The 27,799-nt window shown below is 46.1% G+C and overlaps 5 protein-coding genes across 12 annotated transcripts; 2 read left to right on the plus strand and 3 right to left on the minus strand.

Annotated features, from left to right (window-relative positions):
• Window positions 1-11: 11 nt before the first annotated feature.
• LOC105703139 (probable cytochrome P450 305a1) lies at window positions 12-3,164 on the minus strand. The gene is made up of 7 exons (XM_012431292.2): window positions 2,980-3,164; window positions 2,149-2,403; window positions 1,650-2,041; window positions 1,396-1,507; window positions 1,160-1,340; window positions 667-923; window positions 12-451 (listed from the first exon to the last, which is right to left on the minus strand). The coding sequence occupies exons 1-7, from the start codon at window positions 3,062-3,064 to the stop codon at window positions 264-266; spliced, it is 1,470 nt and encodes a 489-aa protein (XP_012286715.1). The 5' UTR covers window positions 3,065-3,164; the 3' UTR covers window positions 12-263.
• On the plus strand, window positions 3,047-16,582 carry LOC105703137. Of its 2 annotated transcripts, none has more exons than XM_012431289.2 (5): window positions 3,047-3,183; window positions 5,442-5,686; window positions 6,606-6,857; window positions 12,320-12,481; window positions 12,583-16,582. In XM_012431289.2, exons 4-5 carry the CDS (start codon window positions 12,339-12,341, stop codon window positions 15,152-15,154), a joined length of 2,715 nt encoding a protein of 904 aa, XP_012286712.1. In that variant the 5' UTR covers window positions 3,047-3,183; window positions 5,442-5,686; window positions 6,606-6,857; window positions 12,320-12,338; the 3' UTR covers window positions 15,155-16,582. The 2 variants fall into 2 exon arrangements, with proteins under 2 accessions (XP_012286712.1, XP_012286713.1); XM_012431290.2 differs by lacking the exon at window positions 3,047-3,183 and adding an exon at window positions 3,383-3,397.
• On the minus strand, window positions 3,360-5,337 carry LOC105703138 (glycerate kinase). Its single transcript, XM_012431291.1, has one exon. It carries the CDS (start codon window positions 5,187-5,189, stop codon window positions 3,492-3,494), a length of 1,698 nt encoding a protein of 565 aa, XP_012286714.1. The 5' UTR covers window positions 5,190-5,337; the 3' UTR covers window positions 3,360-3,491.
• A 653-nt stretch (window positions 16,583-17,235) lies between the features above and the next one.
• On the plus strand, window positions 17,236-26,543 carry LOC105703121 (peroxidasin). 7 transcript variants are annotated; one of them, XM_012431252.2, is made up of 7 exons: window positions 17,236-17,339; window positions 18,244-18,483; window positions 21,465-21,570; window positions 21,642-22,053; window positions 22,281-25,011; window positions 25,080-25,667; window positions 25,776-26,543. In XM_012431252.2, exons 2-7 carry the CDS (start codon window positions 18,248-18,250, stop codon window positions 26,152-26,154), a joined length of 4,452 nt encoding a protein of 1,483 aa, XP_012286675.1. In that variant the 5' UTR covers window positions 17,236-17,339; window positions 18,244-18,247; the 3' UTR covers window positions 26,155-26,543. The 7 variants fall into 7 exon arrangements, with proteins under 7 accessions (XP_012286675.1, XP_012286673.1, XP_012286670.1 ...); XM_012431250.2 differs by lacking the exon at window positions 17,236-17,339 and adding an exon at window positions 17,788-17,926 and having other exon boundaries at window positions 18,176-18,483; XM_012431247.2 differs by lacking the exon at window positions 17,236-17,339 and adding an exon at window positions 17,800-17,958 and having other exon boundaries at window positions 18,107-18,483.
• Window positions 26,480-27,761, minus strand: LOC105703129 (acyl-coenzyme A thioesterase 13). Its single transcript, XM_012431278.2, has 3 exons — window positions 27,537-27,761; window positions 26,839-27,023; window positions 26,480-26,701 (listed from the first exon to the last, which is right to left on the minus strand). The coding sequence occupies exons 1-3, from the start codon at window positions 27,615-27,617 to the stop codon at window positions 26,545-26,547; spliced, it is 423 nt and encodes a 140-aa protein (XP_012286701.1). The 5' UTR covers window positions 27,618-27,761; the 3' UTR covers window positions 26,480-26,544.
• Window positions 27,762-27,799: the final 38 nt, after the last annotated feature.

The raw sequence follows: 27,799 nt of genomic DNA on the forward strand, positions 1-27,799 counted from the left end.
CACTAATCGTCTGAATTGCAAATCGCGTTGTTCATTATTCAAAGGAGTATACGTAACGAGTGGAGTGATCACGTAAGGACAATGATAAGCGGGCGATTGTTACGAGAAAATGCGCTCTAAAGAGCTTGTCTACTACTTTAACGAACCGATAATTGTAATTATTATCTAAGTAATTAATAACGACCTATGTAAACGGAAGTAAATGCACTTTAGCTTAGGTTTTATTAAACTAAGGCCTTCCTTTGTTCTCGATGCGTCGTCTTCTAGGAGGTGTGTCGTGGCACCAGGAGGACTTCGTAAGGTTTAGGAGATAACGTGATGCCAGGAATGATTTCCCTTGTCAAAGGTTCCTTTCCTGGCACAGGACGAATTTCAAATCGCTGCATGATGCCGGCGAAGATCAGAAACAATGCCGCCCTGGCAAGAGCCTCTCCCGGGCATCGTCTTTTCCCTGAAACAATAATTATCACCGTAGACTGTAAAATACTTGAAGATAAATATAAATGTCGGTAATAGGACGCGCCAGCTTATGTTACCACTTGAGTATTTACAATGACGTTACCGCCAAAAAGGGTACAGATGAATTATAATTAATCAGCGCCTTTCATATTAAAAAATTCCTAATATCTACCATAACCTATGCAGCCTTAATCTACCTTAATCTACCTTTTCCGAAGGGCATGATATTATCGTCAGGTTGATAGGCCCCATTCTTGAGAAATCTTTCCGGTTTAAACACTTCCGGTTCCGGAAAGAGCGTCGGGTCCATGTGGATGCTGAAAATGTTAATCAGAACAGAAGTGTCCTTCGGTATGGAGTATCCCAAGAGTTTCGTATCCTTAAGGACTCTCCTGGGACCGATTATCGGAACGACCAGAGAAATTCTCTGAGACTCTGCCAAGACGGCTTCGATATAAGGAAGTCTAAAACAAACGTGAGAAAACAGACATTAATTCCATCGTTTAAAACGTATAGGCAAGCACCCCTAGCGGAGGCAACGCTTACTAACTAGTCGAAAACCCGCTTTCCGCGCCTCTGCAAAATGCGGCACAGCCTAAATGGCGCTACTACAGGTAACTATAGCTTATTATATGGTTATTCAACGTTGATAGTCGATTAGCGAGGTAAGTGGACACGCCAGGAAGCATATTCTCCATACTTAGGTCTATCGGAGAGTTCCGGAAGCGACTCTTTCTCAAGAACGTTGTCAAGTTCCTGGTGGAGGCGACGTTGTTGATCAAGGTTCATCGCCATGTTCAGGAAGAGGAAGTCCAGGGTGAGGGTCGACGTGTGGAGGCTCGCGATGAAGAGGTCCACCAAGATCAGGATCAACTGTTCCTCTGTCGACGAAAAACATTAGAAGCTTCCAAGGCATTTCGTTAAATCTTGAAATACCTGTATATACAGTAGAATCCCCATTCCTGGCGTATATTTCCGTCAGGAACATGTCGATAAGGTCGGCTTCACTACCAGCCACATAATTCCTCTTGTGGTCTTCAATTGTTTCCTTAAAACAATAAAAAAAAATCTGTACTTTCCTTCTTTCCATAAAGGACTGCAGAAAGACATAAGACATGTTTAGCTCTAGGCTTATGTTAAATAAAAAAAAGGGTTTTGTGTCATCTTAGTCGCCATAATAGGGAACAAACCACAATGACGTTCTTCAGTTCGTTGTTCATGGTCACCAGGATATTATACCCTGACCATTCCGGGGCAACATATCGAATCCAAGGGAAAGACGACAAAATCCCTCCACTCATGTCGAAAATTGCTGCTCGTCGCTCCATCAGATTCTGGAATCTGTTAATAGTGTTACTTATTTCTTTCCCCGCGACGAACGTCCAAAGGACGTTAATTACGGCAGCGCCAACTATCGGCTTAAGTCGAAACACTCCGCCCTTTTTTAGGGTCTCTAAAGTTTGAGCAAGCTCAGACTTTATCATGTCGGACATCTCAGGACGACCGAAGCCGGAATTCTTCAAGCTCTTCACTACCCAGGCTCGAATTTCCTTCCATTCTGGTCCGTCCGCCATTGTTATGCCTTCAGAAAAGAAATATATATAAATTTACTACATAACAATAAAGAAACTATATTGATTATACACCTACGCAATTTCTAGAAGAAATAATTGCCAAAAGGCGTTTCACCTTTCTTGAGGCCCATGTTTCTCAATTTAATGAATTCGTTCCAGGGACGACCGTCGAATTCTTCGCCATTGAGAACCTCGTGGATTCCTTCGAGACCGGAAACGGCGATCACATTGTTGCCCCCCAAGCGAAGAGATATTACGGGGCTATCATATTGCTGGGACAATTTTAATAGCGCAAAATGCTGCGCTTTCAGTTTCCGAGACAAGTCCCGCAAGAGGTAAAGATTGCCAACGATGGGCCATGGAAAAGGGCCTGCGAAAAGAAACAATGAAAACTGACTCTTTTCCATGAAACATTAATGACGTTTCTTACACGTTACGTGTAAATTAACCCAATAGTATAAGACATTATCGCTCATCATTCGACACTACGAGTTTCATGAACGTGCGTTAAAAGACGCTAACAATACATCACGCATCTGCAGAATCCGCCATCTTGAAAACGTGAAATTCTAAAGAACTGAATACAAGCTAGAAATTAATTAATTGTACCTTAAGATATTGTCCGTAGGGAACGTAATTTACTGTTTTCCTTCGCTATATATTTTCTTACGCTGTATTTTCTCCGGTAAACTGCATAACTTATGTAATATACGTCGAAAAGCTGGAAAAACGCGAAAGTACCGGGCCTGTCTCCCGTGGCGTATGTGGCGCCATCTACCAGGAGCCGCCGGAACCCTCTAGCCAACCGTCCGAAGAATCCCATCTCGAAATAGCCCGCCCAGCCGCGTGAGATCTGCTCTCCTAATATTAATTATATCCACACGTCGGGAAAAAAAGGAAGCTTCGAGAAGCGGCCGGCCGGTTATAAATTAACGGTTCGATATACCTGGAGGGTAGTTCTCGGGATTGCGGCAAAACAGCCGAGCCAGGAGCAGCGCAAAAGCGATCGCGATCAGGACGCCGGTGACCATCTCTTTTCTCGACTCTCGATTAACACCAGACTGAATTAACCTCAATTTAGCTAGGAAAGTGGATCCCCAACTAGGCACGGCGACCGACTAAGCCCGCCCTAAGGCGTCGCTAGCTTTAAGTAGGTTCTTAAAAGTAATTAGATATTCTAAAGAGCGCCGATTAGCGTCCGCTACAAGCCGAGCGTCGATAAAGTCCCTTCCGGCTTCGATTAGTTCCCTGCTTGTGCCGATAGAATGAAGATGGCGTCACCGTCGCTCCCGACGTTTAGCATTGTTAAAAAATATACTATAACGATTGGCAACATATCTGGTTTATTGTTAGGCTTTTAAAAGGTAATTGGTAACGTGGATATTTAGAAGAATCTATTTGAACGATGTGTTTCACTGAACCTTAAAGGCATTGATAAATTTCCTGCGGAAGATTAGATTACACCTTTTTAATGTAAAAGAAATGCAAATCCATAACATTGGTGCCTGTAACTCCCGTTTTGATCAGGTCTTGTCCTCCTTTAAATTGAGAGTAAAAATTGTATGTATCATTTTTTCTCAATACAACGTCGGGTGACATTTGTTCCAATCTTTTGATAGCTTCCGCCAGTGAATTCCTATTACGATAATCAATTTTGAGATCTGGGAAGACATCCAAGCGTTCCATATTTTTAATTTCTTGGGCATCGATATTCAATTTGTTATCGATATCCATTGTAATAGATTTATCCTGTGACTCGTCTAATTTTTTCTTTAAATTGTTATACATATCGGAGACCATAGAGTGAATCGCAGCATATCCGAATGCTCCGGCTGCATCAGTGGGGCCATCTTGTCCATCGGTGCCGCAACTCATTATAATAACATTATATTCACCTAATCGTGGCTCGTTTTGTACTTTAATATGCCAGTCGAAAGAAAATTGGAAAGTAAGCTGTTGATTTCGTCCTCCTAACCCCTTTCCCGTAACGACTACAGTGGGCTCGCCACCTGCGACTAAAACAATCTCCTTCTCTCCACTATTTATAATCCTATTAAATATTTCCTCTACCTCAGTTTCTGACAACGAAAAGGTGGAATCTTTTTCCATTATTGTAAAAAATTCCTCCCTACTCAAATGGCCGCCCATTGTAAGGCAAATTGTTTCTATTATGTCAACGTATCGTAAACTAACATCTCGCACGTGTCCTTCGACATTGTTTCCTAGAACAATTGTATTCAGTCCTTTTTTCGACGTCTTTTCGAATGCACTTTGAATCGCTAACGTATTATTACCAATGATAATATTTTTCACATGTGTAAATTCCTTCCTCTCATTTAATAAGTATTTTTCATCTGCATTTTCATTCGATGTAAGGACTGATTTTAGATCATTCTCCAGAGCGTCGTATAATTTATATTTTTCCAAAATTTCTATAACTATCTTCGTCGATTTACTGTTGTAAATAGTTGGACCACTGGCGATTATGTCGACAAGGTCGTTAACAATGTCGGATAAGATAAGACTAATAACTGACGTAGGATATGCCATACGAGCTAACCCTCCACCTTTTACGGCTGATAATTTCATACGTATTGTATTTAGTTCCTTAATATTAGCTCCAGCATTTTGCAAGTCTTTACAGAGTTTTTCTTTACTCTTCGCTTCTATCGGAGCTTTAGGCATGCAAAGTAGAGCAGAACCGCCCCCGGACACAAGAACAATTAATGTATCGGTTTCCTTCAACGATGTGACTAAATCTATAATTTCAGCAGTCGCAGACAAAGATGCAGAGTCTGGTTGATTATTAACGCATCCCTCCCGATAAATGACTACTCCTCTAGATTTAGTCAAATCAGTCATTCCCTTTATTTTTCCAAGATTTTCTTTGCTCCCTCGGGGAATGCTGACGATCCCTTTCTTTAATTTATCTCCGAGCAAATTTTCCATCTCGATAGCCATTCCCATTACGGCTTTACCAAAGCCAATCAAGTAAACGTTGCCCTTTAACCTGAAAGCTTCTTTGTCGACGAGAAGTTGATTTTCTATTACCTTGACTCTGTTTTTTATGATTCTGTTAGGCAAAACTGCTTCGACTGCTGCATCGAACATCTCCTTTAATATGACTTTAGCCCTTGAAAGTGATTCCATGACCATTCTATATTCTTCTATTTTATAATTACAATTCAAACTAATGTTTATTCCTCTCCATCCTCCTTTCCAATAAAAATCGTATTACGTGTGCTTTTCGAACATAAACTCACATGGCGCGATACGCCTCCCAAGAACCTCAAATGCGCGTCATTACACAATACTGATTCAACCCGCTGTAAACCAGTTAAACTCCGGTTAAGTTAACTTGTGGAACCACGCCCGAATCTGCTCCATGAAAAATATCTAACGTTTCAGAACCCGCGCCTCGGACAACGCGCTCTGATTGGTCGTTTCCGTTAGACCCGCCCCCTCTCGGAACATGTTGAGGAGCGCGCGACTGCCTTCGGTAGCCAAGCACCCGCCGCCATTACGAGACACCCTTTCACCTTGACGTAGGAGACGCATTCACCGAGGAGGATAATCGATTACCGCGTATTTCTTCACTTGCGACTCCGTATTCGCGTTCTTGCAGAGCGCGCCGCTTCCCTGCTGTAAGTTTGGTGAGTAATTAACCCCGAAACAAATCGAGTCGGCAACTTGAGACGCGAAAGCGAGTGGCCCCGTTACGGCGCGTCGGACGACTCCATGTTGGAACTCCCGAGAATATTTTTCCTTGTGACTCTACTACCTTCTAGAGACCCCACTCGGTAATAAAAACTAAGAACAATGTCGCTAGGAACTAAAGGATTAACTATTCACTCGGAAATTGTGCTGGTTTATTCTTAAAAATAGATTTTCAGAGGCGGATCGTGCGCGGACGTAATGGCGTCCTACTCCATGATGAAATTCTATTTCTCATTTTCTTATAATGTATATACACCTTGTTATATGGTTAATCATGAACTAAAGTTAAAAATTGCTAAGGAGGAATTTTTTTATACATACTATGTTCACGTGTATCACGTTATCTAGAGTTAGTTAGAGTAATCGACAAAGCGCATCCTTGTTTTCCTGTGACGTAGAATGACTCGATATCACATGTTCGTCAACTGGATATTCTTATTTGCTATTAGAAGGATTCATTTTTAAGCATCGAATATGTAGCGAATAACCTCAAATATTAGTCTAGTGTGAAATTAGACTTTGGTTTTATTCTTCATTAATTGAACGAGTCCTGTAAATTGAATGGTCTCGTGTAAGCGAGGTTCTAATCTAGATTCTTGTCTGAACGCCAATAAACACTTTGATTGCAGTTTTGTAGAAAACCTTAAGAGGTGATCGTCGATAATTTCCCTTTCATAGCAGTTATTAACACTATGCTGTTGATGCCTATGACGCCAAACAAATGATTCCTGATTATGCGTGCGGACGGCATAGTGTTAAGTGGTCGTTGATAAAGATTCCTGCATGGAAGCAACATGGAGTCTGCCTAAGCGAATCCTCGTACTTTACTGGAATCCACGTATGTGTATGTTACAGGACGTTAGGCAGTTCAGTGTGCGTTAGGTGTTACTAATAGGGTCCACGTCGTCGAGGAACTCCCTTAACGCCGAGCTGAAAGCAGCTTGACTGCATCTTTTCCGCTCCCTGGTATTCGTAGAGCTTCGCCGATGGACCGTTTGCTGCTCAGTCATCTTTGTTCTCGTCGACTTCTTATCTTTCGTCGTACGTTTTAGAGCTGCGAGTGCGGGGCCAAGAGAGAAGAGATCAAGTTCTCAAGTTCCTGAGAAGGTAATGAGCTCCTCTAGTAACGTAATAAAATTAGTTAATAATTTTGGAGGGGACTGTGTTGTGATTTACTGCGACAAAGTTATTTGGTCCTTTCGCTGGTGGCTGGCTGCGCAGCGAGAGACTGCCATCGAGTTGACAGAGTTTCGCTGGCAATATTCCACCTGGAAACCCCATTGTCCGCATAGTTACCTTACGACTACCCCAAGCAGGCGGTAAGTAATTTGGAGCCTGTAACCGTTAACAAGACAACTTTAAAAAAGGGCTGTCGGAGACTCTTCGGTGGTGCGGCATTTCATCTCTCAGTCATAACCGGAATATGAAGGCATAAACTAGTAGGCTGGATTTTTTATATTTTGTCCGATACTTGCATCTATCTAAAAGTGTAGACCATAACGAAGAAAGGGATATTTCCTTGAAAAACTGAATCTATTAAGAGCACTTGTTGCAATTAGCCCCTTTAACAGCCACGTTACTAAACTTAAAAATCTACTCTTTACTCTTCTCCCACTTTATCGTAACGATGACTAGTGAGATGTGGTTAGAAGACTGCAGATATTTTTCAAGGGGAACTGGATATAGAAATTAATCGTTTCAGTGCTCTAGAGTTTTGTTATCTGGATAGTGCCTTTAAATCAGACTCGAAGTATCCCTCTTTACTTCGATGGTGTATCGACAAGTGACAATTGAATTTATATCTATAATCAGAGGACTGCCCTCCAAGTAACAGAATTGTAAGTGGGTCTTTGGCAAGCCGAAAGATATTTCTAGATTTTAATTAAGTCTGCTCTTATGGCAGATTACCTTATATTACCATTCTAGTTAAACATTCGATACCCCTCAGTCCACCTCTTTGCAAAAATCTGAAATGATAACCGATGGGAGAAAGATTTCCAGTAAAATTAAAAGTAATCCCTTATCAATCGGGAGTAAAGCTTTCAAGATTTGCTTGATGTGGGATTATTTCATATAATTCCCAACTTATAAATGGACTTAATAGCCTGAATAATTATAAACTGCAGTTGTAATAAAAATGGAATGCTTTCGGTGTACAGCATTCGATGAGAGAGCGAAACATTAATTTGTTCGGTTCCTCGTGCATAGGTTACGATCCCTTGAGATCCTCTAGCTGGATTAAACTTTAAACAATACGTATAATATCATTTATGCCGACGTGCCAACAATTTTAATTGGTCGTAGGAAATCTTTCATTAAATTTCCAACGATCAAAACCATCATATGCTTAAATTTAGCCATTTAGTGCAATTCGACACGATGGTCGGCAACGTAGGTATTTATAAGAATATCTTTTACCGAGGTGTTTCACTTCAGCTTAAAGCTTCGATGACGTTTCATGATTCTTTCGCAATTACAGTTAAATTTACGAGATGATAGGGATACAATGACGATAAGGCGATTTAATGATCCCTCTTTAAGTACTCTTGCTTATTAATTTATCGCCGTTTATTCAATTTCAAGTTAATCTTTAAAATACAAACGTTGCCACGTCTGGAGATAAACAATAAACTATGGGTAGAAAATGCGCCTTTATGCTGGGAATCAGGAAACTCGGTAGAGTTTCACGCCAAATACATTTAAAGACGGCGAACACTTAACTGCAAAATTCTATTAATATTTATTTCTCTGTTAAGAGGACTTATGGGTATTTTCGATATCGGTGAAGTTAAAAGAAAATAGTGGTTACAGTGCCGAGGAATTTGTTATTCCAGTTCTGCACGTCGGATTGAAAAAAAAAAAAAAAAGAAAAAAGGAAATATAAGCGAAATGCTTTCGGTCGTCGCAGTTGCAAATCGAGATTTGACGTTGCGATGTTAATATGGGAATAATGCTTCTTGCGGTTATTTCTCATAGACTCTCGGGTTTTATTCTTCGATCAGGATGTTTGTAAGCAATTTTTACAACATATAGGACGGATATTGTCTGCTGGATTGTCCGTCGCGGCTTTTTTATCCCGATTACCATGCAGGAAGAGATGGCTGTAGGGCTGGGAAATTAAGATGGCGGCTCATATGCGAGTTTATCGAAAGGTCTTCGATGAATTCCTTGAAAATAAATGGAAAACTCCGGGTAGAGTTGATTTGCCATCCTTCCCCCATGCTTTTTTGTCAACGGACCAAGGCGATTCTGCGGTAAAACGTGGATTCTCGACCGGCAGGAACTTCAACTGCGGTTATGGAGCTGCGCTTTGATTTCCCCTGTGCAGTTCGTCGTCCTTTGCCATCCTTCACCTTGAACCAAATCCTGGAGCCAAGTTTCTCGGGGAGATCCCCGCCAGAAGTCGGGCTTTTATCCCCCTTTAAACTCGAGACGAGAGCACTGACGCGCGCCATCTTTAATTTCGCTCGCTCGAGGTGTCCGGAGGTGCGTTTCGGTGGAGGAAGTCCAGGACTCAGCGGGATTCGAGGAAGAGCTGTGAAGAACGCGCGGACTGCACGAGTGGTGATATTTTACTGTACCGGAAGTACGAAGTGTACCTGACGCATCGCCATTTTCGTTTTGCACGAGCTTAATCCCGAGTTATGGTTAATAAGGGATCATCGAAGTTCCTTCAACGTCTCGAGGCTGCTGGTCCGTTCCTGTAATTTTCTATAAATTCCTTTTTCTTTTTTTATTGCACATCTATGTTTAAACCAATACGTGATAACCACTTAGCATTCTGCCACTGTACAACCGATGATATACATTATTTTTTAAATGCAATTCTTAAAAGCAACACCATATCAAAAGCGTTCTGCGAGATGGTAGTAACATTATAAATTCGACGCCCTAAAAGTAAACCACCATATACATTTATTAAAAGTTTCTAAATAAACTCGTGATCTTCAGAAATTGTACAGAAGAAAAATACACGTATGTCCTGGATTTCTGGCACATGCAATTACAACTTGTGTCCATGAAATTTTTTTTTTTTTAATGGTATGACTTTTAGTGGTGATGCGAGATGTGGTACAGGGATGCTGCGTCTAGGGGCATTATTCTGGATGGTGGTCATTGTTAGTTCGTTGTTGCAATTGTTTATCGGCCTTCCGATACGCATTCGAGGGAATGTGAACGCGAGTGCGTAGCTTGGCTCCTGAAAGGAGGGGAAAAAAAAGTGAAAAAGATGGATAGAGACCGTTTCGCAATCCGCAGACTGCAGTCGACATCATCGGAGGAGTGGTTCGGAATTAGTATGCGAGTTCTTGTCGGGCCAGAAGTGTCTTTGTTGGCAAAGAAGGCATTGTTTGTCGATCGGCATTCGTGGAAACCAACTGCGGGAGCTCTTAGTATCCGAACTATATGCCCTCGTCTAATGTGCCTTTAAAAAAGGACAATATGTCTAATCCTAACTATTGAATTATATTTTATTCTCTCATTTTTTATCGTACACCCGAATGTTAATAATATATATATATTTTTTTTGTTGTAACCTTTGCTAAATATCTCAAGCGACAGATTTTTTTAAGATGTGGATTTCATTTTAAAGGTGTCTAAAATATTTATTGAAAATCTCCCGGTTTATTATACTTGTCATCTTCGAGTTGTGAGGAAAAATGGATTTTTCTTTTTTAATGTTACACGATAATCCCCTCTTAATTGCTTTAATGATCATCGCGCAAGCAGTCGGTCGTAAAATTCACCTGTGAAGGGAATGTCGGTGACGCAATGGAAGCTGTTGGATACCTGTAATGTTTAATGTAAATGTAATATATCGCCATACGTGACGGACACGTACGATGTCGTTGGGACATCCGTAAGAGAGTTACGTTAGTTTTTTTCCGCTATCTGGGTTGAAAAATGGAACCGACGATGGAAGGCTGAGAGATTCGATACACGCAGAAGGGGAGATCGCTTCGACACGATCTATGAGGCGTGATAATAGACCTGGTTAAAATTTAAACGGTTTTACACGGCTGAGAGCTCCCTGTTTTCGCCTCGGTAATTATCTGACGGACGGCGTGAAAGAAATCAAGCCTGGCTTCATGTCGGCAGCTTTTCACTTTATGCTTCGCCGGTGCTCTAGCGACTTGGTATATTAATGACTGGGCCCCCGGAGAAGTTCTCGAGACTCGGAGATTCGTTCCTTTCGACGATTTTAATATTTTATTTATTGTTTATCTGTAGGGAAGGTTTGGATAGATTTCTGGTGGAGTTGTTTCAACTATGAGTGGATTTAGATGCGATGCTGGATCCGGACGGTGCTCTAGCGACTTGGTATATTAATGACCCTGGACCCTGGCTATAGAATTTAATTGTGAATGAAGAAACTATCTAAAAATTAAAATTCTATGAGATGTGCATTGCATGTTTCGGTAGTTTTTAAATGGTAACGCAAGACTGTTAATCGAGCTTATGCATTTTACATGAATGTTAATCAACGTTAGGGGGTTTTTTAATAATCTTCGACGACCATTAATTATATGTGCAACCGTCCAATTGAATGGAAGATTAATACTCTTGAAAATGCAGGATAAAATGCAATCGGGTTTAATTACCTCGGCGTCTAGGAGGCGCCTCGTGCTTAATTAACTATTAAATCGGCATAAATTAATGTTAAGTAAGGTTCCCTGCACTTAGCCTGCAGGCAAATACCTCTTCTAGTGATCTAATTCCTCGTGTACAATGTTGCTCTATTTTCTCGCCTGTTTTAAACGCCGTTAAAATTAATTCCCGGTACTTTATTATTGCAAACCGATGATTTCAACGTCGCTTCATATTTATGATAGGAACTCGCAGGAAGTCCCTATTGACTCAAATTAGCCTGAAAATCAATTCCAGAGAGTAATGGACCGGTAAATAATCATGCATTAGCATTGAGTACTCTTCCTGCTTGTACCCACCCCTGTCTAAATCTCCGCATAAAAGGATCCTAATTTTACAAGAATTAAATTCGGGTAAAAATCAACAATGCCTTTGTCAAACCGTACCTAACTTAAATTATTTATCCAAGATTGGAAGAATTACTGCAGATTATTTCCGCGGAAAAAGATCGGCTATGCTCGGCAAGTAATTGCATTACGAGTAATTCGGGATTTATGTACACTGGGAGACATCAATGCCCTCCCATTCTGCACAGGCGATGCCGCGTCTGCAGGGGAGGCATTCACCTCCGCCAGTGTACAATCTTTCGCAACTGGAGTGCATGTACACGTGCCTATTTATATCTCGACACTTGTCGGGATATGCGGCTGGAGTACTTTAATGCATAGGTAGGAGTGTACCGCAGTACTTGTGCTATTTACGACACGTGGAGCGAACATAAGGAACGCGTGAGAATGGCGCCGAGCGATCGCTAACCTCTCTAGTAGCGCAAAGCGTGGTATATATCATATATTATGGGATATATCGTGTAATGAGGAAGAAATATCACGTGTAATGAGGTATTCTTGTTACTTCGGTAGGTATGCACAACGATGCGCTTGGTCTTTACTCATGTAGGTTTCTTCACTTTTTCTTGGTTCCAGACTCTGATAAGTCTCCAAGATGAGTGTGATAATCCGGTTGCAGAATCTGGCGTGGTCGGCCAACGCGCTGGACATTCGCCAGTTTTTTCGAGGCCTCAGTATCCCGGAAGGTGGCGTCCACATCGTCGGCGGCGAACTGGGCGACGCCTTTATTGCGTTTAGGTAACTAATCGCCACGTGGAGTTGTTAGGGCGAAGCGAAACACCCTCAAATCAGTCGATTCGAATATGAAACATTTTTTTTTTTTTTTTAATATTTTCCAGCACCGACGAGGACGCGCGGCAGGCGATGATGAACGACGGCGGGAAGATCAAAGAGATGAAGATCAAGCTGCTGCTAAGCTCTCGAACGGAGATGCAGAAGGTAATAGAGGCAGCTAGACAACAGACGTTGAACCTGCAGTCATTCATGCACACGGCAGCAGTGCCGGTGGTACCTACGGTGCAGGCTCCGAAACCGAGTCCACCACTTGATAAGAAGGATAAAGAGAAAGATAACGACAGCGAGTCCAGCAAGGACCGGAAGGACCGCCGCGACAGGTCGAGATCCCGAGAACGATCCCGGTCCAGGGATAGGGACAGGGACAGGGACCGACGAGACCGAGACAGAGGCAGAGACCGACGTAGGAGAGACAGAAGTCGGTCGAGAGACCGGGAACGCGACCGACGCGACAGGCGGCGACGCAGGGAAAGATCCAGGTCGCGGGACCGCACGCGCTCCAGGGAGCGGGACTCGAAGCGCAACGCCGGAGACCGCAGGAAGGAGACCAACGACGAGGAGACCAGCAGCGACGTCGTCTGCGTGGGCCAGTTCTCCAAAGACAAGGGATCGACCGCAACCCCGATAGGATCGGCGGCCTCGAAGAAGGGCATCAGCGAAAACGGCGTCTGGGAGGTGCCTCCACAGTCGCAGATGCAGCAGGCGGCGATGCTGGCACCAGGTATCCTGGGAGCAGGCATCGCAGCATTGGCGCAGGACCCTGAGCAGCGTTCCCTGGCGTTCAACGGACCCGTCCTGGGCCAGCAGCCCATCATCTCCTCGGGGCAGTTCGCGATAAACGGGCTGAACGGCGTGGGGGGTCTGGTGCAGCCTCATGTTCCTGGGCTGGGGCACTCGGTGGGTCTGAACTCGCTACCACCGGCCCTGGGAAGTGGGGGACTTCCCAGTGTCGTGGGAACTGGGGGGATGGGCACCCTTGGGAGACCCAGGGAACCCTGGGCTAGCGACCAGGGGAGGCTGGATCCCCTCAGGTTCCCCGGACGCAGCGGCTCCTTCGCTGCTCAGGATGCCTACGGGTCGGGCCAGAACTCCCTGCAGTACAGGACGAACGCCAGACCGCCTAACCCCTTCGTCAGCAAGGTCCAGGAGCTGGACAACAGGCGGAATCCCCACGTGTTCCAGGGTAGTGCCGGGGTTTTCGGGTTCGAGAACGGTAGCGAGCGTCAGGCTGGCACTAGGAGTTCCGGGAGCGGGTCCAGGTTCTCCGGGGGAGAGACCAAGACCCCGGGAGCTGGGTACTGCGTCGAGGTCAGGAACATGCCGCTGAGTGCGACCTATGGGGACGTTCGCCACGCCTTCCAGGGGATCTACATCAGGAAGGACGGACTGAAGCTGATAAACGACAACCACGGAAATAGGGTCGGCATCGCCTACGTCAAGTTCAGCAAGCAGGAGGGCAAGGACCTCGCCCTGAGCACCACAAGGTACGTTAGGGGCTCGGAGGTGGAGGTTCTCCACCTGGAGGAGAGTCTTTTCGATAAGGCGGTGGACTCTTACTACCCGGAACGCGAGGACCACGGGGAGGAGACCTCCGAGACCGACTCCAGGACCTCGTCCTGCGTCCTCCTCTCGGAACTACCCTCCTACGCCAAGGAGATGGACATCGCGAAGCTCTTCCACGAGTGGAAGATCAACGACCTCTTCATCGTGACCTCGAAGGAGGGCTCCACGACCAAGTACGCGGCGTATGTCCAGTTCGCCCGGGTGGAGGACGCCGAGTCGTCCCTCGGGATCCCCTTGAAGATCGGCATGAAGCAGGTCTTCGCCTCGGCGATCACCGAGGAGAAGTTCGCCCAGGCGAAGAGGGACCACGAACAGGAGGCCCTGGCCGACAGCAGCGCCTCCGACTGCATCATCGTCAGGGGCCTGCCCTTCCAGACCATCGACCGCGACATCCTGGACTTCTTCTCGGACATCGGCATCGTGCCGCACAGGATACACATGATGCTGAACCAGGGTGGGAAACCAGCTGGGGAGTGCTTCTGCGAGTTCGACACTCCCGAAGAGGCCCTTCGAGCCACGGCGAAGAACGGATTGCCGCTGGGGAAGAGCGTACCCTCCATAGAGCTAGTCCCTCGCTTGAAGATGATGGAGACCCTGGGTCTATCCGAGCCCCAGGTCGCGGAAGGTGCCCAGACCCATTATCCCAGTCTCCAGGACGCCAGGCCCAGGTTCTCCCAGCTACCGAGTCATCATCCAGCTCGGTATGGAGCTGGGTTCGGACCTAGGGGACCTCCGGGGATGATGGGCTTGCCTAGGCACCTCATGGGGCGGCATCCCACCGGGTCCATGGAGTATGTCGAGGGTTTCGGGAAACCCGGGTGCGTTCTCTCCCTGGAGAATGTTCCCTTCAAGGCTGACATCGACGAGATCATCGACTTTTTTGGGGACTTCGATGTCAAGAGGGAAAACGTTATCAGGCGGTACAATGATAAGGGCATGCCCACGGGAGATGCCAAGGTGGCGTTCGCTTCTCCTGGGGAAGCTCAGAGGGCTCTTAGGGAACTTAGACACTGCAAGATGAGGGAACGGACGATTTATATGAAGATCGCGTGAGGTGAGGCGAGTGAGGCCGAATCCTGAAGGCATGTTTTCGGGTCTTGGTAGGTTGCAGTGATTGTCTTTGGACGTGATAATAATGACTTCTTCGGAGGTGGTGCACGTGGATGGGTTTCTTGGGGACTGGTGTGGATGCAATGAAGTTTTAGGCGAGGACCAGTTCGAGGATGGCTAGGCATCTCATGAGATTGTAATGTCCTACGTACTCTATCGAGTATATGGACATGAACAAGACGTTTCTTCTAGGTCGCAACTTGTCTTGATGATTTTGTGGTTAGGACACGTTATCACTTCCTGCGACATTTTTTTTATGGCGATGAGTATCTTATAAACAGCATTGAATCCACGGTATGAACATCTTTTCAGGGTCTTCGGCTCGACCGTGAACGTCATTTATGTTAGGCAAATCTTCGACGCAGAAAAATACCCAATTCTTTTCCCTTTTTCTATATCAACGTCGAGGTTTACCCATCAGATTTACTTTCTCGTATACATGCCATGCTTTTAAAGAAACGTTTGTGACGAACTAATCGTCATACCCGGTTTTATTATCGCCAGGAAATGTTGTGCCGAATGTTTCACTTGCCCGCGATTTGAATTGCGCGCCGAATTCGCGTCCAATACTACGAGAGTCATGGCGTCACTTATCGAATCCCGGTGAAACGACTCGAAAATGTCGCACGCTATAAATATCGGCGAATAAACGAGAATAACTTCACGTTACGTTATAATTCCGTTTAAGAGTCGTTTCTAAATAGAAAAGGGACGCTTTTGAAAGGGAAACTTGTAATAAAACGGACGACGCTGTACATAAATTTCTTCCAAGTTTGTCTTCGGTCGTATAGAGTGTAGATGGTTGAAACGGATCATTCTGTCGACTATATATCGTCCGTAAATAACGATTCCTTTCTTCTATGCGCACGGCGTCGCCATCTTTGATTTCTTTTACATTCGATCGTTAATTTTGAAGAAAAGAAAAATAGAACGCGTGGTGTGCAAAAGTGTAAAATTATTATTTTTATATACGAGGTACTTGGGGTACTTGTTAGGTACGATTAGGGTGAATGCAATTAACGGTTAAGTTTTTACGCGTAAAAATCTTGACATTTTATTTCTTTCTTTCTTTTTTTATTGTGAAAAATTTCAAATCGTCGCGCGTTGTGAATACGAAATGTATGTAGAGTAGCTGGTATGTATACGTTTCGCGGACATGTATGTATTTTACATACTGGCATATCGTTGTATATATAGCATTATATATTATTACACGTAAGAGAAAATCGGTTATATGTGGAGGACATTATTATTTATGAAAGAATAAGTATCGGTAGACTTAATTCTAATTACGCGTAATAACTGTCGTCTAACTGTAAAGACTTGAAGACTTCAATAAATTTATATTTCAGACTATAAGTGATATAAAAAGGCACGGTGTGTTATCGTCGTCGTTTCTTATCAGTTCGAGTGCAGATGGTTCGGTTATCGAGGCAAAGAAACGTTAAGTCGAAAATCAGGCCATCTTTGTTTTTCCTTTATGTCCGCTTTTGTTTAATCGTTAGGTTATCGAATAGGTAAAGAAATCGCCTATCATTCGTCCCGATTTTTCCGCGATATCATGATGAGAAATTTCGTTACTTTTATTTAGGAATCGCTACCAACCGCGTCGGATGCGAAATATCAACGCTGGTTAAATATTGAGTCACGGGCTATTTCTGTAGAGCAGTTCGCTCGCATGTGTCGGCACATCTTCCTTAACTGTGTATTCTATGCCTATGGCGTGACATTAGCTTAGATTTAAGGTTTTCAGGATTTTAACGCTAAAGGTCTCGGTTTCATCAGTTGCAATTGACTAGGGCAGTTCTTTCTACTCTCGTCGGAGGTGTTGTTATCGACATTGCAGTTTCCTACGTTATGTTTGAGGTTAAGGTCACGTGAAAGTGGCGTCAAAGAGGTTTATCACTTATCCCCAAACTTGGGGAATCGTTTTAAACCTTACCATGTGAATGTGGAGGTTATAAGGAAATTTTGGGGTATGGAGGGTATAAGGCCCTAGGGCGCCCCTGTGTCGAGGCTATAAGACACGGGCGACGCGACTCACGGTGTCAATGCGTCGGTGGTGGTCGGCCCGCGAGGTCGCGGCAGAAGCGCCGGTCCCTCGTCTCTACAGGACGGGTCAAAATTGGTAAGGCATAGGTATAAGTATAAAATAGAGGAGGTTAGTCGAATCGCCCGCTCTATTTTCGTGTCATGTTAAGGTTTCGGACGGTTCGGTCCCATAATCTATGAAAAATAGCGGGCGGTTCGAACAACGCTACGAGTTTCTCGTTCAAAAATGTATGTAGCTCGAAGCTCTACAGAGTTTCTCGCTCAAAAATGCATTTGGCTCGAGACTCTACCGAGTTTAGGATAAGGCCCAGCACTTTTGGTCCGTCCTGTAGTTCTTTCTTTCCCCGTTTCTTTCTCTGCTCGCGCCTCCCACTCCGCTCTGAAAGAGAGGCCCTCTCCCTCTCTCTCCCGATGGAGATGTGCTCTCCAAGATAGACCCTCTTTGTCCCTCCCTCTCTCTCTCTCCTCGACTCGAGACCTTTCGTATTCCTGCATGCCGGTAGGCCGAGCTCGAAAACCTCCGCGACGCGGCCGAACCGCTGACGAGGCCGCAGTAGCCGCGCCGCGGGACTGACGAGAGGAGCGCGGCACCCGAGTTATCCCGCTCCGGGACACCGGAGTTATCGCAGCTGGTCCAGTTGGCTCCCTTTGGATATCGGACTGGTGACCGAATTTAGATCTCGCGCATGGAAACTGTACTTCCAATTTTTATATTGAATTATTTATTGGACGATCGTGATAACCTCCGTGGATAGATCAGAGTTATCGCAGCTGATCCAGTTGGCTCCCTTTGGATATCGGACCTTCGACCGAGTGTCCCAATTCCCTTTTAAACATTTCCAGCTACTCGGCTTCGAAGGTTCCGAAATCCGATGGTCACCGCCGATATCCAAAGGATAACCCGCCTTAAAGGGAGTCGATAAAGCAATTCCCTCTTGCGAGTAACGAAAGAAGAAAAGGCCTTAAAGAAAGTATCGTAGACCGATGGCGACCGAAAATACCCACAAGATGTCCAGGAAAACCTGCCCATGGCCCGGGCTCCTCCCGTTTCTAATCATAATGCTGCTAATTGCGATAATTATGAACGCGTCCACGACTTCCGGAACTTCAACCACCATCCGGGATTGTCCTCGCAAGTGCATGTGCTTCCTCAGCACAGTGAGGTGCATGTTGCAGAAAATCAGCAGAGTGCCTCGAGTGCCCGACAACACCACGGTCTTGTAAGTACTATCATTAAGGCGATATGAAAGGGTTATTGAATATACATAACGTGAAGATATTAAAAAAAAAATTTTTGTAGCCAAACATTTTTCGAAGAAAAATGAAATTTCATTAACATCGCGCCCTTCCTTAGGGACTTTATAATCACGTGGTGAAGTTTAGAATTACTCGGTGCAGCCAATTTGAAGAAAAGTTGTATTCGGGCCATTACGAAACGGTTGGTTCTACGAATTTGCATTAAAGACACAAATTGCACCTCTTTTTCCGCGTGATTTCATTCAGGAATACAGCACTCGAGTGGCAATTCGATGCGTGACGTCAGCTGACGCGATCCTAACCTTGCCGCGACAAAACCGCCACGCTTATCTGATCTAAACAGCGGAAAAGGCCACTACTACTATCTCGATGCAGATATCTGTGTCCTGAATGAATCCGTTTCGCTTTGCGCGTCCTAATTGCGAAATTAAAACCATTTTGGGTAATGTACGTCGGTAGGAAGGTAGGTCATCTCGTTCCCTGGTTTCCCGCGAGTGGCGCTAACGTCGTTAGCTCTTATACTACCTCATGACTGTAACCAACGATTACTTAACTAACGATTAGGCTGAAGACTTTTCAAATGATACAATTTACTCTGCCGATTATTGGGAAATTACTCGAATATAAATTTAGGAACTGGACGTAGATGACACAATGAGTCCCTCGCACAAAGCCGACCCTCGTATTTAGGATTCTTTATGTCTTCGGATTTATTTATAGTTTAACGGCGGTAAAAAACGAAACATCGACCGAAATATCGCGTTCGCGTCTATGACCCTGCGTCGACGCGGCATCCGGAGTTTTACCCGGAATAAACCTTCGCTTAGGTTGAGAGTACCGCTTTTCTGTGGTCTCCACCAGTGGTTGAATAAACCGCTATGAGTTTCTTGATATCAAAGGGTCATTATGCATACGTAAGAAGTGGAAATATTTATTATACATTTTTTTTTCTCAAAACTGGATGCACCGAATCATTTGAAACTTTAACACGCGATTATGGAGGTTAAGGTTTCAAATAATTCGACGCGCCCAGTTTGAAGAAATATTTCTATATATCATTTAAATAATATTTATATAAATAATTTGACGTTCTCGTGTATAGAATGGCCCTTTCATATCACCTTAACTGATTATTCTTTTTCCCCTGTACACTGGGAGACATCAATGCCCTCCCATTCTGCACAGGCGATGCCTTATCTGCAGGGGGCATTCATGTCCGCCTTTGTACATCCTTCGCTCGTGGCTATCTAGTGTAGAAGGTGAAATTACAAGTCTATATTTTCCGTAGATTCACTGGTATAGTTATTTGACTTATAGTTAAAGAAGACGTATATAAAATGTCTTGGTCTAGTCGTATCAATTGTTTAGGCAATGCTCATATCTTCTAAACATGTTCGCTTTTCCTCGCCCATGATTCTGGGCATAGGCCCGCCCATGGACCTCCGATCATTTTGCATTTGTCTCTGAGAAATATTTCCTTAACTAGAAGAAACCTTAATTAGTAATTTAAATCCCCAGCCCGGATAAATAGACACACAGTACCGAATCTATTAATACGGCTCTTATCGATGCAAATCGTTTACCAGGAATTGCAGTACCGGCAAGTCGTTTGACTTCAATTGGATTTCATTTGACCGGCGATAATGGTGCACTTATACCGAAAGAGTGATTCATAAACTAACCCGGTCGTACACTTCTCTTTTTAATCTCGCTTCCTTTCTTGCGAATCAATCCCACCGGCTGTTTCACTTTCTACAGACTCTCGAGGTCCGCTTTGCCCTCCTTTTCCTTTTTTATCATATTAATAAACCCGAGAGCTGGAATAAGTTGACCCACTGCGAGATGTTAAACATCCGGTAAATATATTATTTATTATTTTATTATCCTAGCGTCCTAAATCCTAATATTAAAATCAATCGCGCGATACTTATTGCCCGATAATTGCAGCATGCAAATAACCGCGTCGGTAAATTTTTTTTTTTAAGCCTTTTTTATATCTGGCGCAGTGTCATTATCAAACTAAACTCTCACGTGTGCACAATTACGTAATTCGAGGGATTACATACTCTGCACTTCAGTCCCATATCAGGGTTATCAGGGTTATCGGGAAGGTTTAACTCTTTCCGCTCGCGCATTATTTCTTTTTTTCATTTTTGTCTCTTTCATTTGTTTCATCGAGTTGCGAAATTTCAGGCGAAGTGGACAAAGATGTTTCTTTTCCTTCCTCTAATTGCGACATGTATGTCGTTTGACAAACACTTGTAGCATTTTTATGTGTATGGAATGACCCTTGAAAATTGATATATTATTATGCTAAATGCGCCTTTACCTATCACCTTGATATGTGATATTAATTGTACGAGTTAATGTGAAAATTGAATTCCGGTCGCGAGGTTTCATTTTCTATTCTTGGCGCGATCGCCTTCGACGATTCATTCGATTCGTTGATTTATTGTTAGGCGGAATTCTCGGGCAGCGATTATTTATCCACGTTTCACAATTGTTTATACTCCGACTCACGTTCTACTAATGTAAACGCATTCGAGAACAGCCAATCGTGACTTCCGAAGGATAATATCAGAGGTTAGATTAGCGAATTACGGCGGCGCGTGTCCGCATTTTACACCTACACTTTGTTCCGATATTTCCAACACTATTTCCTACGAAACTTAATATTAATTACCTGATAATTTGCTGAAAGTAAATCTAAAATCCAACGACGGTTGGGATGCGTCTTGTAGGAGAATCGATTAATCGAATGAATCCTCGATACCTCGTATCGTATTTTAAAATCGATCACAGCGCCACTTGAAATAAAAGCGGGACATATGCGTACGAAATTTTGAATGTTTATAGCCGTATATTTAAAAATTATTCCGCGCCACTAGGGATATTTTTCTATGTAACGTGAAATAGGTTAGTAAGTGGATAAATGAAATTTCAGGGATTTGAGGTTCAACGATATCGCAGAAATACGAGTGGGAGCGTTTTACGAATTGAAGGATCTGCACACATTATTGCTGAACGACAACCACCTGAAGTATCTGCAGGTAGAGATATTAAATTAATATTAGTAATATTAGAAATAATAGTAGGAAGTTATATCTCGGTGTATTTGTAGGCCGATGCGTTCATCGGGGCTCCCAGCATCCGTATCCTGTATCTTTACAAGAACCGCATCGAGAGAATCGCCCCAGGAGCTTTCAGGAACCTTCCGAAGCTCGAGCAACTATATCTGCAGAACAACCACCTGACACGGATAGAAACGGGGACTTTCAACGACCTACCGGCCCTCGAGAGGCTTTTCTTGCAGAACAATAAGCTCAACAGAGTGCCAGCCGATGCTTTTCGAAACGTCGGACCCATGACGAAGCTGAAGCTCGACAGCAATGCCCTAGTTTGTGACTGTGATCTCGTGTGGTTGCTGCAACGAGCCAGGACGAGGCCCTCCGAAATGGCTGCCATTTGCCACGAACCTACGTACATGAAAGGGAAATCATTGGCAGCGATGTCCGTCAATGACTTTCATTGCAGTTGAGTCGTGAGGAATTCATTGCTAGTCGTTATTGGTTGCGTAGTTCGGTGTAAAGATGGGTACGAGAATTTTCAATGTGGTCGCCGTCGACTCATGAAAGGAATCTTTTATAATTTAATGAAAGCATCGATGTGGATGCCCGTCATTAATGCTTTGTAAATGGGAAATCATCGGTAGAGATGTAGATAAATTTGATTGCAATTATATTAAATTTTTAATTTACAGCCAAGCCGAAGATCATGGAGGGTCCAGCAGACGTGGAGGTGCACCTGGGGGAAACGGCAACCCTATCCTGTCGCGTGGCCGGGGACCCAAAGCCGTCGATAAAATGGATGCGGAACTCCGACGAGGTGCCGCTAGATGGCGAGCACTACGTCATGAAGGACGACGGCAGCCTGACGATCTCCCCGATGACGGAGAACGACGTGGGGGAATACGAATGCGTGGCCAGCAGCGAAATGGGGTACACAAAGTCGAGACCAGCCCGGGCAGTCGTCACCGTCAGTCCCAACATCCGGTTCACCGAAGTTCCCCACTCCCGGACGATCAAGACCGGCGACGACGTAACCCTGATCTGCAGAGCAGAGGGCACCCCATCCCCGAGGCTCTCCTGGTGGCGAGACGGCGAACGAATCGAAACGGGAGGCAGGACCTTCGTCGAGGACTCCGCCACCGCCCTAAGGATCCTGGCGACAAAGGACAGCGACTCCGGGCGCTACGTTTGCCAAGCGGAGAACGAGAACGGCCTCGCGGAGGCCAGCGCTGACCTGAGGGTCCTATCCCAGGACCCGTCTCTAGATCCCCAGGACCTGATCCGGTTCACCAACGTCCCTCTCTCCCAGAGCGTTCGACCCGGGGAAGACGTTACGCTGATCTGCACCGCTGAGGGGCGTCCACCTCCCAGACTATCCTGGTGGCGAAACGGGGAGAGGGTCCGGGAAGGCGGCAGGACCTTCGTCGAGAACTCCGGCACCTCGTTGAAGATCCTGGCGGCGAAGGAGAGCGACTCCGCGCGCTACGTCTGCCAGGGTGAGAATGAGAACGACATCGCGGAAGCAGCTGCTGATCTCAAGGTGGGATCCGAAGGCACCAGCTCCCAGAGGGTGGTCCAGGACCCCATCAGGTTCACCAACGTCCCTCTCTCCCAGAGCGTCCAGTCCGGGGAAGACGTGACCCTGATCTGCACCGCTGAGGGTCTGCCACCTCCCAGGCTATCCTGGTGGCGAAACGGGGAGAGGGTCCAGCAGGGCGGCAGGATCTTCCTGGAGGATGCTGGGACCACCCTGAAGATCCTGGCGGCGAAGGAGAGCGACTCGGCGCGCTACGTCTGCCAGGCGAAGAGCGACGACGGGTTCGTCGAGGCTAGTGCCGATCTGAGGATCCTGAACCAGGGTACCAGCTCCCCCAGGTTGACTTACGAGCCCCAGGACATGGAGGTGGAACCTGGGGCTTCCGTGGAAGTGCCTTGCAGGGCGGAGGGCCTTCCGAAGCCCAGTATCTCCTGGAAGAAGGATGGCACAGCGGTCTCTGGGAACAGGTTCAAGGTCACCCGGGGGGGCAGCTTGTTCCTCTTGAACCTCTCGGCAGCGGACTCTGGGAGGTACGAGTGCTCCGCTGTTAACGAACATGGAAGAGCTACCTCGCAGGCGCTTATCAGGGTCAGGCAGGGCGAGAGGACCGATGCTCTTATCGTCAGGGCGTTCCAGGACGCCTCGGAGAGCGTCGACAGGGCGATTAACAAGACCCTGGTGGCGCTCTTCAGCTCCGCCGAGAGGGTGAATCCCTTCAGGCTCACCAGGTTCCCGGACGCCGTCGGCCGAGCCGCGGCAAGGCCAGCCGAGGTCTACGAGCGCACCCTGGCGAACCTGCGTCGCCTGGTGGACTCCGGGATCGCCGTCAACGGGTCCAACGAGTTCAGGTACGAGGACATCCTCACCCAGGAGCAGATCAGGGAGATAGAGAAGCTCTCGGGGTGCACCGGGCACAGGTCTCGCAACGACTGCTCCAACGTGTGCTTCCACAAGAAGTACAGGACGATCGACGGGACCTGCAACAACCTGGGCCACCCCACCTGGGGAGCCTCCTATACAGGGTTCCGGAGGGTGCTGAAGCCCCTCTACGAGAACGGGTTCTCCCAGCCCATAGGGTGGGACCGGTCGCGGCGATACTTCGGGTTCAGGAAGCCGGCGGCTCGTCTGGTGTCCACGACGATGATCGCCACCCAGGAGATCACCAGCGACGAGCAGATCACCCATATGGTGATGCAGTGGGGCCAGTTCCTGGACCATGACCTGGACCACGCTCTGCCATCGGTATCCAGCGAGTCCTGGGACGGGATAGACTGCAAGAAGTCCTGCGACAATGCCGCCCCCTGTTTCCCCATGGAAGTGCCCCCAGGTGACCCCAGGGTGACCAACAGACGATGCATCGACTTCATCAGGACCAGCGCCGTTTGCGGCTCCGGGATGACGAGCGTCCTCTGGGGTCTGGTCACTCCCAGGGAGCAGCTGAACCAGCTGACGAGCTACCTGGACGCCTCCCAGGTGTACGGCTACGACGACGAGCTGGCCAGGCGATTGAGGGACCTCGCGTCGAGTCGCGGCCTCCTCAGGGTGGGTCCCACGTTCCCAGGACGCAAACCGCTGCTGCCCTTCGCCTCCGGGGAGTTCGTTGATTGCAGGAGGGATCCGCTGGAGAGCTCTGTCAGCTGCTTCGTGGCCGGGGACATCAGAGCCAACGAGCAGGTCGGCCTCCTGGCGATGCACACCCTCTTCCTCAGGGAGCACAACCGGCTCGCGGAGAGGCTCTTCGAGGTCAATCCCCACTGGGATGGGGAAACATTGTACCAGGAGGCACGGCGCATCGTCGGCGCGCAGATGCAGCACGTCACTTTCCGGCATTGGATGCCGAGGGTCTTCGGGGAGGAGGTCGAGGATCTCCTGGGACCGTACTCCGGGTAAGGGTGGACCTCCAAGTCTCGGCGCGTTTCGCTTCACCTTGATAGATTTTTCTTTCGCCGTGTAGGTACGACCCGGACCTGGACGCCTCCATCTCGAACGTCTTCGCCACGGCTGCCTTGAGGTTTGGACATTCCCTGATCCAACCTGAGTTGCAGCGACTCGACTGGTCCTTCCAGAGCATTCGCCAGGGTCCTCTTCGGCTGCGAGATGCCTTCTTCTCGCCCTGGAGACTGGTCGACGAAGGTGGAGTGGACCCTCTCCTCCGGGGGATGTTCGCCACCCCGGCGAAGCTTAAACTACCGGAGCAGAACCTCAACACGGAGCTGACGGAGCAGCTCTTCAGGATCGCCCACGCCGTCGCCTTGGACCTGGCCGCCATGAACATCCAGCGAGGAAGGGACCACGGCATCCCCGGGTACCTGGACTGGAGGGAGCACTGCAACATGTCCAGGGTGGAAACCTTCGAGGACCTCCGCTGGGAGATCACCAGCCCCAAGGTCAGGCAGAAGCTGAAGGAGCTCTACGGCCACCCTGGGAACGTCGACGTCTGGGTTGGCGGCATCCTGGAGGACCAGTTACCCGGGGCCAAGGTCGGGCCCCTCTTCAAATGTCTTCTCCTGGAGCAGTTCCGCAGACTCAGGGACGGGGACAGGTCAGTGTTGCCGTTTCGAGCCTATTTTTCCCAGTAGATGTCCTCGAGGTATGACCTCGGTTCCTTAATTCGAAATTTAGCTAAAAGGATTAAAAATTAATCCTCCAGGTTCTGGTACGAGGGCGAGGCCGGCTTCAAGGACGAGCAGCTCCAGGAGATCCGGAAGACCAGCTTGGCTCGACTACTCTGTGATAACGGTGATAACATCACCCGGGTCCAGCCAGACGTCTTCGTCATGCCTGGAGAGGGTGGTGGATTCGTCTCTTGCGAAGACATCCCGAAGATGGACCTCAGGGTGTGGGCAGATTGCTGCGAGAGCTGTCCTCTGCGCAGCAACGGCATCTCCAGGTCCAGGAGGAGTGTCGAGTACTCCCAGGAAGAAAATTGTGGCAACCTGACCCTGACCATCGCCGAGATGCAGGGGAAACTAGAAGAGCTCAGGAAGATCGTTAACAAGATGCTGAGATCGAGTGAAAAGTTGCTGTAAACCGAGTGCGCAGAAAACTGTTATTAACAATTGACTGATTTGACTGATCGGATGCTTCTTTCGCATCGCCTTAAGATACAGTGAGTAAATAAAGTACGTCGAGTAACCTGGAGTAAAAACATGGAAACACGCCTTGAGCATTTCTCCGCATTTAAACAAAGAAGCATTTACTAACGCTGTGTTTATAAACATTTGCAGGAGAGGGAGTGCAAATAACTCGAACGTCCCTTTCCTGCACTAACTTTGTACGGTCCAATTTATGTACATATTAATTACCACTGCGTATGCGTATAGGTATATAAATACAAACTCTGATTTGCTAGAATTATTCTCACTATTGTATAATTGTATTTGTATTTCTCTTGGTAAATAAATTTTCTATCCAACTATTCAACCGCCCATATACTTTGTGTGTTGTCCACGAGCAATTATCTGTCCGGTGTCCTTTTTCTTCAACTCGACCTCAAGGAAAGCCAAAGATCTTCCGCAGCGAATCGTCCTGGCATCTATCGATAGAACGTCACCTAGCTGTGCTGCTTTTAGATATCTAAACACGATTAAAGCATCATGCATCGTTCCTTAACATATTTTATTTCTATCGTTACGTCACCTTTCCCTTTCCAGAAAATTAACGAGAGTAATTTATTTAAATTGCAAAGTTAAATTAATTGGAAAGCATCTTACGAGACGTGAATGTCCACCGAGACTCCTGGGGAATTGTTGCCTTGTGTTATAACAGCGTAAGTAGTTATGCAGTCGACGAGTGTGGCCGTAAACCCTCCATGCATAGTTCCGCCTGTGTTAAGATGCTGAGGACCGACCGTTACTTCCGCACTGCACTCTCCGTTTTCTAGCTTCAGGATATTCACCTAATAAAACGATAAGCCCATTCAGATATAAAAAAGTTACAGCAATCTCGAACGATATCAAACGGAAGTGACAAAGAATCAAAAGAATATCGATAAACCCCTTCAACGCGATAACAGATAAGTACATAATACTCCAGCTCTTTAAAAAGTACTATTTACCAAGAACACTCGAGCGTAATTCCAAGTTCTATTAACAGAATTATTTCTTATTTATTATCTTAACCCCTTGTGCTACGACGAGCTAGACTCGTCATGGGAATTTAATTGCCAACTACGCCGTTACATTATACAGTGGCAAATCAGATTCAAATTATATTTCCCCATTATCGTGAAACCTTTCATAATTAAATCGAAGCGCAAGAGGTTAACAGAAAATAGTTCATCGTTCGGTAACTCCTATCGATGACTTTCCATTTAAAGAATGAAAGTAAAATCACGATCTAATAATACATAATAGTAGGATAACTATAATTATAGAGTTTATCTCTTAGTGAAGCGTAAAAACCATCTCACATCTTTCAGGCACACAGCGAACCCTTTCGAGTTCAAGACGCGTTTCATAACCTCTTTGGCGATGTTAGACCCAGGCGGCATATTCGCTCTTAACCCTATAAATCAAGATCCAGGAATGCAGATATTAGAACTATTAAAAGCTTTCCGATCACCGCTGCTCTTTAACTTTAACAACAGCCCGACGTTTACAGAAAAAGGCCTGCCAACTACAACTGGCCAGAAGACGTTCGCTTCCTCCTTTTAAGCTGCATTTTATCAGTATT

This window comes from Orussus abietinus, unplaced genomic scaffold (genome assembly GCF_000612105.2).
Source record: "Orussus abietinus isolate OABI.00-Male unplaced genomic scaffold, Oabi_2.0 scaffold236, whole genome shotgun sequence".
NCBI lineage: Eukaryota > Metazoa > Arthropoda > Insecta > Hymenoptera > Orussidae > Orussus > Orussus abietinus.

Coding starts and splice junctions, on each gene's coding strand:
- LOC105703139 (XM_012431292.2), bottom strand. CDS start 3,064: ATGGTCACCGGCGTCCTGATCGCGATCGCTTTTGCGCTGCTCCTGGCT. Junction 2,404..2,979: donor TCCCGAGAACTACCCTCCAG/GTATATCGAACC, acceptor TTCTTTTCGCAG/GCCCTTTTCCATGGCCCATC. Junction 924..1,159: donor GAACTCTCCGATAGACCTAA/GTATGGAGAATA, acceptor CGTTTGTTTTAG/ACTTCCTTATATCGAAGCCG.
- LOC105703138 (XM_012431291.1), bottom strand. CDS start 5,189: ATGGTCATGGAATCACTTTCAAGGGCTAAAGTCATATTAAAGGAGATG.
- LOC105703137 (XM_012431289.2), top strand. CDS start 12,339: ATGAGTGTGATAATCCGGTTGCAGAATCTGGCGTGGTCGGCCAACGCG. Junction 12,482..12,582: donor GACGCCTTTATTGCGTTTAG/GTAACTAATCGC, acceptor AATATTTTCCAG/CACCGACGAGGACGCGCGGC.
- LOC105703121 (XM_012431252.2), top strand. CDS start 18,248: ATGGCGACCGAAAATACCCACAAGATGTCCAGGAAAACCTGCCCATGG. Junction 18,484..21,464: donor CCCGACAACACCACGGTCTT/GTAAGTACTATC, acceptor ATGAAATTTCAG/GGATTTGAGGTTCAACGATA. Junction 22,054..22,280: donor CGTCAATGACTTTCATTGCA/GTTGAGTCGTGA, acceptor TTTAATTTACAG/CCAAGCCGAAGATCATGGAG.
- LOC105703129 (XM_012431278.2), bottom strand. CDS start 27,617: ATGCCGCCTGGGTCTAACATCGCCAAAGAGGTTATGAAACGCGTCTTG. Junction 27,024..27,536: donor TCGCTGTGTGCCTGAAAGAT/GTGAGATGGTTT, acceptor TCGTTTTATTAG/GTGAATATCCTGAAGCTAGA. Junction 26,702..26,838: donor TCGGTGGACATTCACGTCTC/GTAAGATGCTTT, acceptor AATCGTGTTTAG/ATATCTAAAAGCAGCACAGC.